Source organism: Crocodylus porosus, unplaced genomic scaffold (genome assembly GCF_001723895.1).
Source record: "Crocodylus porosus isolate Cpor-Errol unplaced genomic scaffold, CroPor_comp1, whole genome shotgun sequence".
In the NCBI taxonomy this organism is placed as follows: Eukaryota; Metazoa; Chordata; order Crocodylia; family Crocodylidae; genus Crocodylus; species Crocodylus porosus.
In genome coordinates, this window is record NW_017728947.1 from 9168467 (window position 1) to 9187875 (window position 19409).

General features: G+C 42.6%; 1 protein-coding gene across 4 annotated transcripts in view; it reads left to right on the forward strand.

Moving 5' to 3' along the window:
* ABCC8 (ATP binding cassette subfamily C member 8) overlaps positions 1-19409 on the forward strand; it is a 147904-nt gene that overhangs the window by 19789 nt on the left and 108706 nt on the right. For all 4 annotated transcript variants that reach the window (XM_019552028.1, XM_019552029.1, XM_019552031.1 and 1 more), the window contains 3 exons: positions 1615-1857; positions 2373-2561; positions 16480-16644. In XM_019552028.1, coding sequence (XP_019407573.1) covers positions 1615-1857; positions 2373-2561; positions 16480-16644 — 597 coding nt within the window. The remainder of the gene's footprint in view (positions 1-1614; positions 1858-2372; positions 2562-16479; positions 16645-19409) is intronic.

The following is a 19409-nucleotide window of genomic DNA, read 5'->3' on the forward strand; positions in this document are numbered from 1 at the left end:
TGTACCCTGCCAGCCTGGCCGGGCATCCAGGGGGAGCCTGGAGTTTCCCCTGGATGCTGCAGTGGGGCAGAGCAGGGGGGGAGCAGCCCTCTCCAGACTGCTCCCCGATACGTGCACATGTAGACATCTGCCCAGCATGGGTTTGCTCCACAGTAAACTACACATGTAGCTTGCACATGTAGATGCATCCAGCAAGATACAAAAAGCTTAACATAGACTGTACCTGCAGTTAATAAATGTTGTTTACCACAGCACAGTAGCTCATTACTACCATGCAGTAACATTACATGGCATGAAGCATGACACAATGCTGTTGTGCAGTAGTAACAAGCTACTGCACAATAGTAATGAGCTACTGTGCAGTCAGTGTCACCAAAAAGCCATTCTGGGGCGCTACTAAGCAGTAACTCCAGTTACTGTGCAGTCATTTAGTACTTGTGTATGCAAGTACTAAATGGCTGCAAAGTAACAACTGCGCAGTCAGCATCTTGTGCAGACGCAGCCAGTGGGCTCATCTACATGTGCAGTTAATGGGCAGCAATAAACTGGTGCATGTCACACCAGAGTTTATTGCTCCCAGACATACCATTTGCACATGCACCTGGGGCCACAGTGCTTTTAGCCAGATTGGAGTAGCAGCCCCCCACAACCTGGTCAGGGGCCCAGGGAGTCAGCAGCCAGCTTAACATGCTGCAGAGGGGCTGCCTGGGGCAAGTCTAGCTGGCAGGCAGCCCCTGCACTGAAGCATCATCATGCTCCAGTCAGCCCTCCAACATCTACACATGCATTGCTGTAGGATTTACAAGTACTGTCCTGCTGCAGAGTTAATTAGCTTCCTCCATGCTAGTAACACAGCACACAGACACAAGATGTTTACTGTGGAGCTGATTAAGCAACTCCACAGTAATCATCTCATGTAGATGCACCCATTGAATTCAGGTCAAGTCTATATCCTTTTTCAGTTCCAAGGATATCTAATTGACAGAGTAAACTGCACAATTACAGTTCAACACAGTGTATTATATCCCATGTTACCAAATAGCTGAGAAGAAGAAATAATAGTATGAAGAAGTAATAATGGGCCATTTTTTAATCTGCATTTGAACAGGAATCCCTAGTACTAACTGAGCCCATTATTAAATATACTGCATATAATAAGCATATTACTCATTTATTATGATGAGCACATTACTGCTTTATTATATGTTCCATATTCAGAATATTGAGAGCAGGAAATATTGGTCTAGGTTCTGGGTCTTTTATTGATTTAAATGGGAGAAATACTTGTTAGTATCAAATCCAGTCCAACTTCAATGGCTTTTGATGCAAACTCAAAGCTTTTTAATGAGCATTTTACAGAACTGGCAAAATAGTCTTATATAAATGTTACTTTTTTGGCCAGAATTTTGGAAAGCATTTAAGAAGACTGGACTTTTATCTCTTATTGAATTTGGTTCAGATTTGGCAGCTCATTTAATTTGGGTCCTTTGAAAGTCCAAGTCTTTTACTCAGTGGTTGTGTATTCCTGTCTTTTCCCTCACTATCACATTCCATAAATATTTATTTTCTCTTCTCTTTTCTCTGTGTTTACTGTGATTCTTTGTGCAATTTCAGAGATATGTTTTCTTCAAAAATCCCAAAGAAGTAAAGCCTCCTGAGGATCTCCAGGACCTTGGAGTCAGATTTCTTCAGCCGTTTGTGAATTTGCTCTCCAAAGGAACATACTGGTGGATGAACACGTTCATCAAGACTGCCCATAAAAAGCCAATAGACATGAAAACCATAGGCAAGCTGCCTATTGCTATGAGAGCTCTGACCAATTATGTTCGCCTTAATGAGGCTTTTGAAGCACAAAAGGTATGAAAAAGTGTGGAATTCTTCCCAGTAAGAATCTGAAACCAGGGGGATGGCATGTAATGAAGAGCCTCCCCCATTTATTCATGTGCAACCTTTGGGAGGGCTTTGAAAGATTTCTGTCTTTGAGGTAAAGGATAGGCAGATACCACCTCTACCCTACTTCTTTGGTGGCTGGAAGGGGGAGAAGAAAGATTACTGTGGCTCCATCTTTCCATGTGGAGGCCAAGTTTGCTACTACAAACAAACTTATCCCATGAAACTGTATAGCAGTGAGTAGAACTCTGCTTTTCAGTGCTCCTTCTAGGGCAGTACAGTAAATGCCAGTTAATTCTCTACTCCAAGGGAATGCAAGAATGGCAAATTATTCATCCAGGACCAATTACCAGGGGCTGATAATGAGCGTTGGAAGGAAATCAGACTTTGAAAAATACCTGCAAAGTATCCTCAATTTGAATTTAATATAACAAAAATTATTTATGGGTAATATTTATGTGCTTTTTTAAAATTCTGGACAGAACAAAAGATCTCAATATCCCCAAGGATCCAAGTCAATTTGGCGTGCTCTCTGCTCTGCGTTTGGGAAGCCACTAATTCTCAGCAGCACATTCCGTATTCTCGCAGACTTGCTTGGATTTGCCGGTCCACTTTGCATCTTTGGGATTGTTCATCATGTTGGAAACAGGAATAGACCCAGCCATTCACAGGTACCATTCAGAATATCTTGATGAATCTGATCTATAGTTCTTGGGAGTATTTCCATTGAGTTCAGTAGGTTTTGGGTCAGTCCTTAAGTAACTGTGCATTGGTTAGTCCCTAACCTTTAAGCTAAGGACAGAAGCTACACATAAACCAATTTTGAGTGATCAGGAACCAGTTTAAACCTGTAACAGACCAGAAGTTCAGTGCACTTAAACCACTTTCAAACTAGCTGAAACTGGTTTAAAATAAACCTTGATGGCTGTAGTATCAGACTTAACTGATTTAGATCAACCCAGTTTATGGAACTTCTGTCCCAGATCCCCTCCCAATTCAACTTAACTCACAATCCTCCAGCATCCCAGAATGCTGTGCAGCCATGGGCTGTGCTCTCTGCTCCAGCAGAGCAAGGCAGCTGTGCCCCAGCTGTAGGATCCTTGGCAGCCCACTCCTAGTGGATTCCCCTGGCCCTGCCACCTCCTCTACTGGGGGAATTGGCCTGGAAAAGCTCACAATGGGGGCTTTACTCCCCCCCACCCAAGTCAGGAGCTGGGATAGTTACCTTGCTATGTGCTTTCCCCAGCTGGCAGGCCAACTGGGTGGGGGGGAGGAAACGGCCTCCACTGTGGGCTTCCTCCCATGCCAGCCCAGCCTGGCTGATGGTCCAGAGATTTTTTTTGGGGGGGGGAGGGGGGGAGAGGCTGTCCCCCCTCACTCCCTCCTCAGGTGGCCTGCTAGCTGAGGAGGGGGGTAGCTGGGTGATTGTTCTGGCTGCGGGGAAGCCCACTGTGGGGGCTTTACTCCCCCTGCCTGAGCCAGAAAATTGGGTGATCACCTGACTATCTAGGCAGTTTACAGAAACCTGGAAAGATTGAATCAATTCACCCTCAGGCTTTTTGACTGTCTGTACTTATCCATAAAGAACATTACTTCGTAGTATATTTTTCAACGCTTACTTTGAATGTCATTGTGTAATATTATTATTTTTACTTGGGTAATGCCCAGAATGTGCCAAGCATTATTCATGGCCCTAAGAAGGCTTCTTGATTCAGGAAAGCCTCCCTATTTAAGATATTGCTTTTACTACATGCATAATTCCTTGAATGTCAATCCCTGAACAGGGATAAATTTAAGCATGTAACTAAATGCTTTCGTGAACTGAAGCTACAATAGCTGTAATGTAGAATTTACAGTCTGAGAGGGATGAAGTGTACTTTTGAGCGGCTCAGCTTTTCATTAAAAAAAAAAGCTGTGGGCTGTCTGAAATGACTAAAAACAGCACTAGGCTTTCATCATAGCAGAAAAGGAAAAACTTACTTAGCTGTGACAAAGAATTTCCATCAGTGTCTTCAGGGAGATCATATTTGAAAGGTCAATGTGGACTGATTCAAAAGGATGCTCTTCAAGAGAATGAAATCCAAGAAAAAATAGACTTCAGTCTTGAGTGGTCTCAAAACGAAATGTACAATAAACATTTTCTTATTCTGAGACGAGTCAGATTTGTTCCAATATAGGAAATAAATTACTATAATTTACTATTCTCTGATATTTTAATACACTGTTGTTTGTTGCAAGAGACCTTGTTCAAAGCCCACTGATGTGAATGAAAGACTACAGTTGACTTCAGTGTACTTTGGAGCTGACTCAGAGTATATTTCCTTGCATATACCTGCCCTTAAATGTAACATGCCTCCTGTTATTTAAAGGTAGCATGAAGAAAAAAAGATCTTACCTTGGATAGTGTAGAAGATATGGAGCTGAGTTTGTTCCAGAGCCTGCTGCCAGCCCTGATCACCAGATGGGGCCCATGGACTGACCCCATGTCCTGGCTTGATCCAGTGTGCCAGGCCTGATCTGGCATGGCAGCTCCAGGGCCATATATTGGGTCTGACCTAGTGTGCCAGTGTTGGCTATGGACGAGCTCCATGTACCAACCCAGTCTGGTATGCAGGGCCATGTCGGCCAAGCAGAAGGACTCCCCATTTATCCAGGCATTTGGAAGCTGAGGAATGGGGCAAGTGTTAATTGCCATCACATTCAGAGCTGTGGCAATTAATGTTGCCATTATTCTCCTGCTGCTAAATTTCTGGACTCATAGGGATCAATTTGTCTGACATATAATGTATATCCCAATTTCCATCACTTGGTTTTGTGGGTAAAGTGAAGGTAGAGTATAAAGATGTATTGAATGTGTTGGGGGAAATTTTTAACAAAGGTTTCGATCTGAAAAATAATTATCTATCCATCCATCCATCCATCGTTATCTTGTGGCCTTTATTCTTATACTTGGAAACTGCATTGTTTAACTTCTCACATGTTTCAGTTAGAGCTCTTCCTATAGAGTACTCAGAGGACTAGCAGTGAAGACTGAATTTCCAAGCTTTCCTGCCACCTTGCTGTCTTGCCATTCACATTGGATTTGCCTGAGTGGCAGTCTCAGGACTGTTCCAGTTTAAACCAGTTGGGGATCACTGAACTACAATCCTGTCTAGTCATAGCCCCTCCTCAGCTCAGAAGCAGGGGAAGAGAAGGCTGTGAAAGAATTACCTATATAGTTGATTACGCTGACATTTCTACCTGGAGATCCACAGTGAGCTATCCTGAGATATCCATTATTAGGTATTAGTTCTTTGGCCCTCTACCCTGATACGGGAGGGGGAGGGGGGGCATAGCATAGGCCAAGATGAGACCTCTAGATTTTTTAGTGAGTTGATTAGGATGAAATATGGGAAAACCCATCCGAGCCTTTTTCTAAAAATGTAGTGAGCACTGTTTAATTAAGTAATTTGCAAATATCCATTGAGTTTTCAACTCCAGCATCTGAAAATAAATTGGAAAAATGAATCAGCTCATCATGGACCATGAATAAAACCAAGATAGTATTTTACTTTTGATACAATTAAAATTGTGAGAAGTGTTCTGGTTCTTTGGGGCAGAGTGTCAGAAACACCCATAACCTCAACTTGTAAGATGTTGGTGTGCCAGGGTGGGTGATAGGGCAGCCACGAGGGGCCTGATCTTTGTTGTGGCAGTGCAACCCCAGCCTCTTCCCCACTGTCTGCCCTGAGGCATGCATGCCAAGCAAAATGCGTTTATGTGCCATACTCTGGCACATGTGCTGGGGTTTGCCTACCCCTGCTCTGGAGTATATTGCTCCAGAGTTTATTCATGCTCAGCACATTGAGCCTGGTCAGAGCAGTTCCAGCTGGCAGCAGCCCAGGGCTGCTCTGACTGGGCTCAGTGTGATGTGGAGGGCCTGGCTAGGGCACAAGGCTGCTTCAGGGTGGAGCTAGCCAGCATACAGACCCTGCACTGAAACATCCTCATCCCAGCCAGCCAGGCAGTATCTACACATGAACTGCTGTGCATGAAAAAATTCCTGAGCAGGCTCGTGCTTTTATGTACAAGAAGCAGCCTGCTCTGGAGTTTATTAGTTTTGTGTGCCCTAACAGGGGCACATGTGTAGACATGGAGACATTTACTATGGAGCTAATTTGGCAGCTCCACAGTAAATGTCTCGTGTAGATGCACCCAGTGATATTTATTGCCAGCTCAGCAAGAGTAGAAATTATTTAGGCTCTGTTGCCTTGTGGGGTCAGGCCAACTCTCAGGATCTCAATATTGCGCTGTTAGACAGGAGGGTGTGACACAATTGCACATAAACAAACACACAAATCAATTAGGTGCATACACACACATGCACTACCAACTCAGGCACATACACATCCAAACCAGCCTAGGTACATGCATACCTATTACCAATTCAAACACATACACTATACACCCTAAAAGTTAGACAAAAATCAATTGTCCATACCCACACATTCAGTACACATACACAGATCACTAATTCATATGTCATGCACACAATGACATATATATACACACACACACTCACCAGTTCACACACATATAGCCCACCTACACATACACACAGGTAAGTTCCTAACTTAGATGGTACAGTGTGTATGTGTGTGCTTGGGGTACCTGGGATACTTGGGGAAAGGTTAAGGTGAGAGAGAGTTAAAGTGTAGGGAGTGAAAGTTGCCAGAACTGGTATTAGAACCGGTAGACTAGAGAGAAGCTAGCTAAGGACCTGAGAGTTGGGTTACTTAAGGTAGGCTGGGGCTGGAAACTGAGGCAGACAGCTGATATATTGTGGGGGGCTCAGATAAGTGGTGGCAAGGAGGAACCAGTCAGGAAACAGACAAAAACCCAACTCGGGGTTTCAAAATAACAGGTTTATTAAACAGATCACACACACACACATGCATGCACAATGGGAGCAGGAGAAAGAGACTCAGTGGAAGGGTTGGAGTCCAGGTAGGGAAGAGAAACAGAGTCCAAGTCCTTGGTTGAAGAAGGAGTGTGGGTGATAGCTAGCTATCCAGGCTGGAGAGGGGTCTTTGTCCAGTAGGTGTTGTCCAGAGGGGGGTCGCCAGCCGGGCCTCTGGGTGGATAGGTGGTGTGGCATGGTGCTAGTCCAGATGGAGAGAGCATCCCAAAGAGTCAGTCTTCACTACCCCTTTTTATGGGGCAGACTACCTCTGATCTCCTATGAGGAGGGCCTGTCCAGGTCATGTCAGTCCTGTTCCAGAGGGCTCCAGGTGTTCTTAGTGAGCATGTGCAGCCTTGGTAGGTTGCCTCATCTTTTGTTTCTTGAATGCTGAGGGTGTTTCCAGGGGCTGGGTCGTTGGTCCAGGTATTGGTGTTGATGGTTTGGTCATTCAGAGGGAGCTATTTTTAGACCTACTGCCATTGTCTCTCAAGCACCCTCATTCATCCCCATTCATTCAGGAACCAAGTTACATAGGAGGGGTGGTATGAGTTATAGGTTATACAACCGGGAATGGGGATAAGATGGAGGCTTGACATTACAAGATGGAAACTTGAGTTGACTTATGCTAACTTACATAAGTCTAAAACAGTAATCACACAATATAAAAGCAATAATAAAATCAATACAAACATAATAATTATCACTTATAAAACAATGGATATCTATATCAAAATAGCAGGGCACTTATTTGCAAAGAGGGGAGAGAAAAATAAAACTTACTACCTGAAATAAAATGTTAAAGCTTATCCTACATCTTAGCTTACTTATACTTATCTATAGGGAATAGAGAGGGATGGAAAAAGTCAGAAATGGTTGGGGAAGGGGAGGGAATGCATTTTAAAATAAAGAAAGAAAAAGAAAAACTGGGGAGTTTGCTACAGCTCAACACATGCTTAGATTTATAATTGAAGTTGGGTTTTTTATAAGGGGGGAGATAAAGGAAAGGGAGTAAGAACTTCTAAGTAAGATTTTGTATTATACTGTGAACAAAGCTTTTGTATTATACTGTGATGAATGTTGCTGTATGTGGTAGAGGTAGAAGGATTTTTTTTTTGTGCTGATGCAGAACTTATCACTGTCTGTCAAACTTGCTTCATCTGCATTCAGAGATAGTTAAGTGTCCTCTAAGTTGACGTTTACCTGCCTAAAGGGTCAGTTGGAGAGAGGCTGCACTGAACCAACCTTTGTTGCTTTCTAACAGTGGTATGTATTTATAAAATTGTATTCAGCATATCTGTAGAAAACTTTTTTGAAGCTCACATGGACCCATATATTTTCATCATCAGCCTGTCTATGGTTTTAATTTTTCTTTTTCTTTTTCCTCTTTTTTTCTTTTTGCCTCACATGGCAAAATGCAAACGCAATCAGAAGCTACTAAAAGTGGGTTGAAACAACTACCTGTTAGGAAAATATATATTGTTTGCTTTATCTTTCTAGTGCTTTAAGATAGAGACAAATAGTAATGGGGTCAAAGTTTTGAGACCTCATGGATATCCTGGGCAGCATAAGTAATGGTTTTTTTTAAGTACCACAGCCTGTCACAGCGGTTCAACTTTTAAAATTCATAGTCATGTTTGTTTTATAATTCCAGTTTCAGTCTTAAGTGTTCATCTTTTGAACTATTCTCATGACATTAACTTGTATGTCTATTCATCATCTAGCACGAGCGGAAAAACCCTGACAACATGACAGCTGCTTGCTCTGTCAGCAGATTATGTGCCTGCTAGAAATTACAAATGAAGTAATATGGTCAAATTGTACAGAAAATCCACAAAATTATGAAAAGGAAATCCAACAATGATGGAGCTTGATACTATGAAGTATCAGGTGCTCTATATCAGGACCTGAATGCTCAGTATCTTGCTGGATGAAACTCACTGATTATATAAAATGCCTAGATTTTGCCTGGGGTATTTTTATTTTTAACATCATTGTGATAAATATCTTAAGGAGGCTGTGAAGTATGCATGTGGTTTAAAATAGTTTTATTTCAATAGTTATATTTAAAGGATGATGTCCTGCCCCTTTGGAAAAAAAAAAAAGATGCAATTCTCTGTTGACATAACTCTAGAGAATTTGGCCCATAGTGCTTAAGAAGAAAACAGTGGTGTAACTTAGCATGTGAGGAAAGCTGCCAAAGATCTACCAGATTGCACCCATATACTGTACCAGTGTAGCAGGGCACTAAAAGGTGCCTGCTCCTTTAAAGCTAAAGCAGCCTGGCCAGGGAGCTCTGCTTAGTCAGCAGAGCTCTCCAGCTGTGGGGCAACTGCATAAGGAGGTAATTGAGTAACACCTGCAGGTCTCACGTGATTGGGCTATATAAGCTCAGAGCTGGAGCCAGCAGGGCACCTGGTCTCTGGCAGCTGCTAGAGAAGTAGCTCCTGCATGTGGAAGCTGTCTAAGAGCTGGTGCTGTGTGCTTTGCTACTCAAGTGCTGCGAGACTATAGGAACCTCCCATGTACTTAGGCTGGAGGGTATGCTGTAATAAGGGTGTCAGTTTGATCCCTAAATGGGGCATAGCACTGGTGTTGTTGATAAGACTTAAATAAAAGCCTCTAAGCTATAACTTGTGTTTCTGTTTATACCGGAGGACTAGGGTGAGGCTAAAACGTGAGGTTTGGAGGCCTCATTAGTGCCGAGAAAAAAGTTCCCAGAACTTGGGTAGTGTTAGTGACAAGCACATAGAGAGATTCTCTGAGGGCACAACTATAGGGTTGCGGAGAGCCCTAGCGCCAGAGGGGCGTGGGGATAAGGACACAGAGAGTCTAGTGCTGTCTAGACTTAGACACAGGGGTGTAGCGTCCAGTGTCAGAGGGATGCAGAAGTGCTAGAAGTAATAATGCCTACGAGGCCTGGGACACGAAAGGGGTAGGTTGGAGTTGTGGATAAACCCTAGACACTGGTTTATTAAATGGGCATCCTCTTGCCTAGAATTAATTTATTTATTCCATCAAAGACTTGGTGGCTGAGATAGGTGGGCAGACTGCTCAAACAGGTGAGCAGACCATGACAACGACTGGCATTGAGATATACACCTGTTATAACCGGCTTGGATCTCACTGTGCAGATATGATTGTGGGAGATATTTGGAGGTCTCATTGTTGTTCATTGTACCCAGAATCATTTTCTGGGGCTATATTTCAGTATCTGTTGCTAGTTCAAGGATATAGTTCAAGACCAAAACAACATAATGTTAGCTCTCTACATTTTTCACCTGAAAATATGTTGCCCAGCTTCATTCCAGTGAATGCTGCCACACATTCATTTTGTGTCAAGTGATCAGAGCAACAGAAAGATTGTTTCATGATGCATTATCCTAAATAATACTTAATAAAAATCTCAGCATGGGTCAACAATATCTAATAAGAATTTTGACTACTGCAGAATATTTGGCAAATATTTAGTTATTGCAGGACTATGAGGACGGCCTGACAGATCACCAGTGTAAATCTCGATGGCAGATATTCCATTCAGTAAGATACCTAAAGGGAACATTTAAAAAGAAAACATCTGATTAATTCCAATACCTTCTCAATCAAGAGTTGGTTCCTTCTCATTGCATAACTGTAACACACCCACACCAACACCTCCCCCCTCCGACACACATTCACCTAGTTTTCACTGACCCCTTTAAGTTTGAAGGGATGGGGAAGGAAAACAGAAAAGTCATTTCTCTTGTTTTAACTTAATTTTTGTTAGAGATTTTGTTTTCTGATCCTCAGTCCTTTCATATGAATTGCCCAAGTTCAATCATAATGAAAATGGTTCTTACAATTTGATAGCCTTCTCCCAGACAAATAAAATAATTATTTTAAATGAAAGATTAGCCGGGGTTTCTAATTGTTTTAAAAGATATATTTTTCAACAGAAATGTACAGATATGTCAGATCAGTGCTTACTATGAATCAGCACTGCACCAAAATCTTTCTGCTTGCAAAATGTGATCAGTCAACTGTTTTTTTTTTGGTTTGTTTGTGTGGGGTTTTTTGAGATGTAGGATGAACCTCTCCCAACTTTACATGCAAGGGAACACTGAAATAGTGCAGTCAAGGAGCAAATTGTGTCTTTAACTAAACTGCTGAATAAACTGTGAACTTTCTCTCTCAGGAACCTGGGGGTTACAGTGCAATAACCTGAATATGAGCCAACAGTGTGCCCTTATTGTGAAGGAGGCTAACGGCACTGGGCTGCATTAGTAGGAGCATTGGCAGCATATCAAGGAAAGTGATTATTCCCTTCTATTCTGGTGAGGCCACATCTAGAGTACTGTGTCCAGTTTTGGGTTTTCGACTACACAAAGGATGTGAACAAATTGGAAAGAGTCCAGCAGAGGGCAGTGAAACTGGCTTTGGGGTAGGGGCACAAGGTTTACGAGGAGGGGCTGAGGGAACTGGACTCATTTGGTCTGGAGAAGGGAAGACTTGGGAGGTGGGGAGCAGGGAGGATTTAACAGCAGCCTTCAACTACCTGAAGGGTGATTTGAAAGAGGATGGAGCTAGACTGTTCTCAGTGGTGGCAGATGACAGAACAAGGAGGAAAGATCTCAAGTTGCTTCAAGGGATGTTTAAGTTAGGTATTAGGAAAAATGTTCTCATGAGGAGGATAGTAAAGCATTGGAACAGGTTAGCCAGAGAGGTGGAATCTTCATCCTTGGAGGTTTTCAAAACCTGGCTAGACAAAGCCTTGCCTGGGATGATCTAGTTGGGGCTGGTCCTGCTTTGAGCAGGCGTTTAGACTAGGTGACCTCCTGAGGTCCCTTCCAACCCTCATTTTCTATGATTCTATGAATGTAGTGATACATAGCCTCTCTTTGCTACCAGATTCAGATCTTTAACAGGTACTATGCCCCAGTATACCAGATTCATTTGTTGTTGCCGCTCTGTCCTCTTGTAAGGGCTTTAAAAAAAGAGTAGATGGAAAATCTTTAACCTGTGTCTATGTAATTGAAAAGACCCCAGCGAAGACCCCTTTGGGCAGGAGGCTGGACTCGATGATCTCCCGAGGTCCCTTCCAGCCCTGATGTCTATGAAATCTATGAAGAGCTGCAAAAATAATTGCTGTAATTCAGCCCCGTGGGAAAGAATCGGTTGACAGAAGGAGTGTTTTTGCTACAAATAAATGAGATTTGCCTGGGGGGAGAATTCATCGGTATAAACAGCATAGCTCTTTTTTCAGAAGAAAATTTGCTTTCCTTGCAGAACACCATAGCAGTTGTACAGACCCTCAAGTTCCACTTCCCATTGGAACATTTTTGCTGAGGCAGTGGGCATTCTTTAAGAAATGACATCTTTATACCAGTTCTTCTTTAAGTGACAATATTTTGCTCAGATTTTTATGCTAAATAATAAGAATCTATTAGTGCGCCATGCAAGGCTTGACTGTGCCATATCGACAACTTGACTTCTCATATTTACAACCTTGTGACCAAATAATGGGGGCCAGGAGCAATGACCGTGGTACTGGTGGCCTTATTTCTTCTGTCATTTATTGCAGGTGGGTTGAACAGGCGGAATGATTGGAAACAGACCTGCATGCAATGTTATCGAGGAGACTAGAAACCATATGTAGTGTCCTTTGCTTCTGTTTTTAATTGCTTACTCCAAATTCAGCCCAAGTTCATCGGAGGATGGACTAAAGTTCATGAAGCTTTCAAATGAACCAGGGCCGGCTTGTGGCTTTACATCAGTAGCAGGGAACTGGTAGCTCAGCAGTTTAAACTGTAGATCATGTTCAGGCTTGAGACTTGTTTGAAACTGACCTGATGTGAACCCTTGAGAAAGGAAAGCAAAGGAAATAGTCTCTCAGTGAGCTGACACACAAGCTGTTGTCAGTGATATTTTGAACACAGTCACCTTCATATCTCTGATTGAAAACTCAGCCAAGACTTGTATAGTTTTCTGTCAGCAGTTATATATACACAGACAAATATTGTTATCAATCACCTTAAACTGTTACAGGCTAAAATGACATATCTGCTAAAGTTAATGGTAGAGATAAGCAGGAACATAATTGCAATGCCCTTTTGTTTTTTCATTCTTCACAGTTAGAAAACCTTGTCCTAAACTAAAGTATTGATTCAAAAGGCTTTAGAAGAAAGGATGATGCAAAAGTTTTTCATGATTCCTGCCAAAACTGAGTAATTTCTTATTTTATGAATAAACGGAGTAGAATGCCTCTCCAGTAGAGCCACAGTATCATTGATGATGATTTAGAGACATTCTTTTCTCATTTTTAGTGAAACTCATCCCTGTGCAGCAGTTCAGCACAAGATCTATTCATCAGTCTTTTCAATAAAGAAAGCCGTGTGCCTGAGTGAATTTCACCCTTTGTGCACTGTAGAATTGTCACTGACAAAGTTAGCAGTAAAAGTAAAGTGTGACCCTTAACAAGAAACCAAGCTATTGGTTCAGTTCAATGCCTGACTCAATACTGTGCATCTCAGGAGATGTCTGTTCATCTAGATATGCATTTTTCTGCATTTTTTTGAGTAAATAAAAGTTCATTTCTTCCTTTTTAAAAATCTAAAATATACCAAAGGATCATAGCATGTTATTGTTCCTTTCTCCCCACCCCAAAAAAACTCATTTCTGGTCTTGAGCTTGCATATACAGTATCCTGGAAAATCAGGAGCATTGGATTTCTTAACAGTATTTCTTTCATATCCGATTCTGTGGGTAGCCATGGTCCTTATTGTTCAAACCTACTCAGGTGCTAAAAGTTCTGCACTTTCTTGGATGGTTGTGATACAGGTATTCTTTTGGCTGGCTTGTCATTCTCCAGCCTTGTGTAAGTCTTTACACGGGAAACAACATAGGGCTTTTTCATTCACATTTGAGTATCAGTAGAGGATAGACTTGATCAGTACTGTAGTTAAGCACTAGGTATGACATGAAGGCCATTATTAGATCATTAGTTCAATTCTCAGTTTTATAGACATGGCTATTTGCAGTCACAATAGAAGTCTGCAAATTGTCTGGGTATTTTCACTAACATCATTGGATTTTCTGGCAGATGTGTACTGTATATCAGCATGTGAGTAATAACTGGTGTATTACTTATCAGCTCAGGGAAGCAAAGTGGTCTTTAATTATGGATAGATACCTCAACTTTCCATTATCCAAAGCAAAGACATCCAAAATTAGAAGATCTCTGCTTTGGAAAACGTTCCTGTAAGTTCTTATTATCAAATAGTTTTAGGGAGAAGTATCCAAATTTAACCCCAGAATTGTTGCAAAGTTTTAACTGAACAGCAATCAATTGAAATAAAACATTTTTGCCAAGGATTATAACTAAGAGCCATGTATTTTAACCTCTGTTATTTAATTGCCTCATTGCCTCATATTTCACATTGTCCCACATACCAGGGCAAGAGAAATTCTAACTCTTATTTATCTGGCACTGTCTTTTATTGAGAAAATCAGCTTCCATCATTTTTTTTTTCTTTTTCTTCCTTGTGCTGGCTGAAAATAAGCAAGTGAATGAAATGGGTTTTATTCCAGATGCTTCTGTTTTGCAACATGGGAGTCAGCCCTTTAAAATTTCATTCATTCCATGCTCTAGTGCAGGCTTAGGCAAAGGTTTTTGGCCTGAGTGCCGAAAAATACCACAATGCCTACCTCGGAAGGTGCTGGAGTGCTGGCATGGCAGAAAAACAAAATGAGGGCAAGGGGTACATGGCAGGATGCCCTACTTGTGCCCCTTTTCCCCCAGCCAAAGCCCCTGCCCCCCAGCCCTACTGCCCCTTGCCCTCCACCCAAAGCCCCTGCCCCCCAGCCCTACTGCCCCTTGCCCTCCACCCAAAGCCCCTGCCCCCCAGCCCGGGCTCTGTGGCTGCCAGCAGCTACCCTGGCTCCGGGTAGCTGCTGCAGCTCGGGCTGCTCCCAGGTCTTACAGCATCCCAGCTGCCTGCTGGGAGCAGCCCGGGATCCCGGCTGGCACTAGCTCTCCAGAGCCGGGGCCGGCTGCAGCCGGGAGGCTCCAAATAGCTGTGTTGGGCTCCAGCATCAGCTCTGCACTAGCGCATGCAGGCGCGCCTCGGAGCGGGCAGTGGGAGGGAGCCTGAGGCAGTGCAGCCCTGTCTCTCCCCCACTCCCGGCATGGAGGTGATGAGCTGTTTGTAGCCAGCCCAGGCTCTGGGCTGGGATGCTGCAAGCCCTGCTGGAAGCAGCCCGGGCTCCATCACTGGCAGCAGCTACTCAGAGCCAGGGGTGGCCATGGCGTGCCAAGCAAAATGGCCTCGCATGCAATGCTCAGCATGTGTGCCAGGGGTTGCTGACCCCTGCTCTAGTGAGTAGTCCAGGTTTCATTTTCAAGTAACTCACCCATGACTCTGGTAAAACTATTTATGTGAGTAAAGAAAACTTGCATGACTAAGCTTTTACAGAAATTGAATCTTGGTTCTTTGGAGAAATTTGTGCCTGACTTCAGTCTGACTCTCAAGACCTCGTAACCAATTAACTCCTTCTTCAAGAAAAGTCATTTAACTAGGAGATGGGACAGTTCTGGGAAACCCATTCATATCCAGCCTGAGCTGTAAGTGAAAGTCTTTGCCATTTGATAGCTGTTCAATTTGGCCAGTGTTTAATGAGCTGTTTGGCCTCAGTTTAGTTTCTAGGGTACAGATGTTACAATACAAAGCCACAAAGCCACATTCAATATGGACAGTCCCAGCCAAGATGCCAAAGATTTTATATGGACAGAGGCTGAACTATCCTATAATAGAAAGGAGTCCTGTTGAGTCAGGTTTAAGGCACAATGTGAAGGAACAGTGAGAGGAAGCTAGTACTGCCACAACATGTTGGGCCTATACGAGTGAATTTCCAAAGTTGCTAGTTACCCTGGACAATAGAAATCTCCCATTCCCATAGAATTTCTGCAAATGGACTACTACACAGCAAAATTCCCAAGCATGTGCCTACCTTTAAACTTGTCAGTAGCCCCCCTTGAAATTATAAGGATGAGTTACATGCTTAAGTGCCTTGATGAAAAGGAGACATTTTGTCAATTTGGAGTCTTTCTATCTATTTCATCGATCTTCAAAATTTTCTATCGATTGATAGGGATTGAAGATTTTAGAGTGGCATCTAGCCCAATCCTACAAAGTCTATCATTTAAATCAAATAGCTTTCTAACTCTTCTGTTTGCAAAGAAAACTTTCCTGACTAGGTATAATGCATTACTGTCTCTCCGGTTGCCTATACACATGCTAGTTCACATTCTAATTAGAACTCTCCAGTGTCACCTCACTTTCACATGCATTAACTCCCTATGTGTTTTAAAATGGCTGCAGAGGCACTTTATCTAAAATTCATCAAATGAGCTTTAGATAAGGTGTCCTGCGGCCATTTTAAAATATGTGGGGGCTAAATACACGTGGTGGTGAACTATTTTAATTAGAGTGGCTGTCCCAGAACCACTCTAATTAAATGCCTCCTCTACCCCCAAGCAGACCTCTGAGCCTTCAGACAGATTTGGAATAATTTCCAGAGTACAAACTGTACTTTTTGTACATGAGTTATATAAAAACAAACTTCATTGAAATAGTCCCAAATCAATCTCACTCCCAATTTTCTTTTTCTTACAGATTAACGTTCTTGGTGTTTTCTTTATTTCGTCTGAAGAGTTCCTGTCTAATGCTTATGTTTTGGCTGTTCTCCTATTTTTTGCCCTTCTATTGCAAAGGACATTCCTCCAAGCATCATATTACGTTGCTATAGAAACTGGAATTAACTTGAGAGGAGCAATACAGGTATTTAGAATATTATTAAGTAATCTTTTTACATTGATAAAGTACATACATGTGAGTCTGTTCAGTATATGTAATGTTTAGATAATAGGCTCATAGAGTAAATCAGGAATTCCTGTGATGAGGTTAAATGTAGTCATAAGAAACTGTGAGTGTACAGACATTCAGACTTTTTTTTCTCCAAGAATAAAAATGGCCACTATGGGAGACAAATAACCTGGGAACAAACAGTGTTAAATCACTCCCAGGAGCATTTCTCTTGGGGTGGGGGGCCAAGCAGTAAAGTATCACTCACAGGTACTGCACAGTAAATTAGTCTACTGCACAGTTAGCTACTACCTATAAATACAGGTAGTAACAAACTGTATAGTAGATCCTGCACAGTAAAATGTGTAGACACTGGCTGGGATCAAATTTGCTCCTGGTCAGCCTAGCTAGCAGGGGTCCAGAGGGGACAGGGAGCTGTCTGTTCATAGTCCTGGTGCTGCTCAGCCTCCTGGCTCCCCCCAGGAGCTGGTTGCTTATCAGGGCCAGGACCGGGAGCTCTCTGCCGTGTGCCTCCTCCCCACATGGAGCTTGCTGCTCTGGGGTGCAAGCAGGGACTTGGAATCCAGCCTTCACCTGCCCCCAGAGCAGCCAGGTCCATGATCCCGGGAAACCCCTTGCCCAGCAGGGGGCTTGCTGGCAGCTGTGTGTCTGGATGTGCACGGAGCTAGGAGCATTCTACCTGCTGCAGGGGCAACTCTCTCCTGGCCCTGTGCACATCAGGTCCCCTCACAGTGTACATGGGGCCTGGAGACAGCTGCCTCTGCAGCTGGCAGAGCTCTCCTGGCCCAATGCCCAATAAAACCACCCTGTACCCCTTGCCAGCCCCCAGGCTAGCGGGGGGCGGGGTGGGCTGGAACTCCCCCTGGCTGCTTCAGAAGGGCAGAGGGGGCAGAAGCAGTCTTGTACCAGGCTGCTCCCAAGAGGGAGCACATGTAGACATGCTCCCCTGTAGGCTTACTACACAGTATTTTTAGTGTGTAGTAAGCTTACTTTGAATTAATAGTACATGTAGACATGCCCAGTGTGTCACTCTCTGGACTCTGCTGCTCCAACAGGGAGCAGAACACTTTGTCTTCACAATCCCCACATTGTGCTATAGGGAAACACAGGCCGGCTATAGACAGCCTGGGGCACTCAATCAGAGGTACCCTATTCACTGCTGCCATCTGTTACCAGGCAGACTAAGGAAGCCTACAGAGCATTCTGAGATATGTGCGCAGGACCGCTCCAACCCCACTCCCACCACCTCCACTTTGGCTGCACAGTGTCAGCACTGCAGGCTTTCCAGTCTTCGAAGCTTCAGCATTTCAGTATCTGTACATGCGGAAGTTTTCTTTAATTAAGACAGGAGGAAAGAAACATGTTTAATAGTAATTATATATGCATTTATTTTGCATGTATACAATATGATTATTACTTCATAACTTGTTTAATCATATTTGCTGCTTTCGTGGAGATTTATTTATTTATATATTTTATACTGTATGTCTGTTGTATATACATCTGGGTACTGGTACATGTGAAAAAAAGTACCAGTAATATTGAAAATAATCTTCTCACCAGGAAAAAGGTACAAACCTTCAACCTTTTGAGAAAAGCTGAAGTAAACAGATTAGCGTTTACAGTATCCTTGAAGGTCAGAAAGTATAGGGGGAGGGGGTTTATTGACCAAGGAGATGAATTCTGAGGTCAATAAGAAAATCTGTAAAAGATACAAGAGCAGAATATAAAGTATCTCTCTAAATTTTACCCGAAGCAGAGGCTTAAAAATGCAGGGAGACTTAATATACCATAAACTTTCTGAATAATTAACATTCTCTAATATCGCTACACTTCATCTTAGAATTAACACTTCATTGATCATTGATTTACGAACAAGAACAACTCTTCAGCATCTTCAAATGGATACAATATGTTTACTAAGGACAGATCATACAAGCCATAATAAGAAGTCATGCTTTTTCAAGAATGCAGCATTTGAATTTATGAATTGGTTTTAATAAAAAAACGGCTATATAGTGATAGTAAAATGAGATGTGGTTTTAAAAAAGATCTAGATTCTAAAACATGACGTAACTCATCTAAAATTGGAGTCGTTGTGACATATAAAAGTGTAACCTTATCCTTAAAGCATCCTTTAATGCTCCTTGGTTGTAATGACAGATTCTACCACCCTTATATTGAAGGGTCTCTTATTGCCACAGTAATGTAATGGAAATCAATGGGCCATCTTACAAAGTAAGTGAGTACTCCACATGATAGAATTGGGCCCACAGATATTAGATAACTGAACACTGGATTTGAGAAATCTTTATATGCTATACAAAGCGCTGTACTTGAGAAACTAGCAGGAAACAATAATTAAGTGTAACATTACAGGGTAATACCACCAGATATACTGGCCCAAACCTACCCTCTGACAGCTGAAAACTCAGTCATATAGTAGCTGATAGTAGACACTCTGTCCACCTGATTACAACATGAACCAGTGAGAGTTTGGGTAATAAATGGGAGCTTTCATAGCTGTCTAGTTATTTAACTCCTCTTGATCATACACTTGTAAATTCCTGTTAGGCATCAGATTTTGGGATTTTGCTTATTTCATAGATTTCATAGACATCAGGGCTGGAAGGGACCTCGGGAGATCATTGAGTCCAGCCCTCTGCCCAAAGGGCAGGAAGTCAGCTGGGGTCATAGGATCCCAGCAAGATAAGCATCCA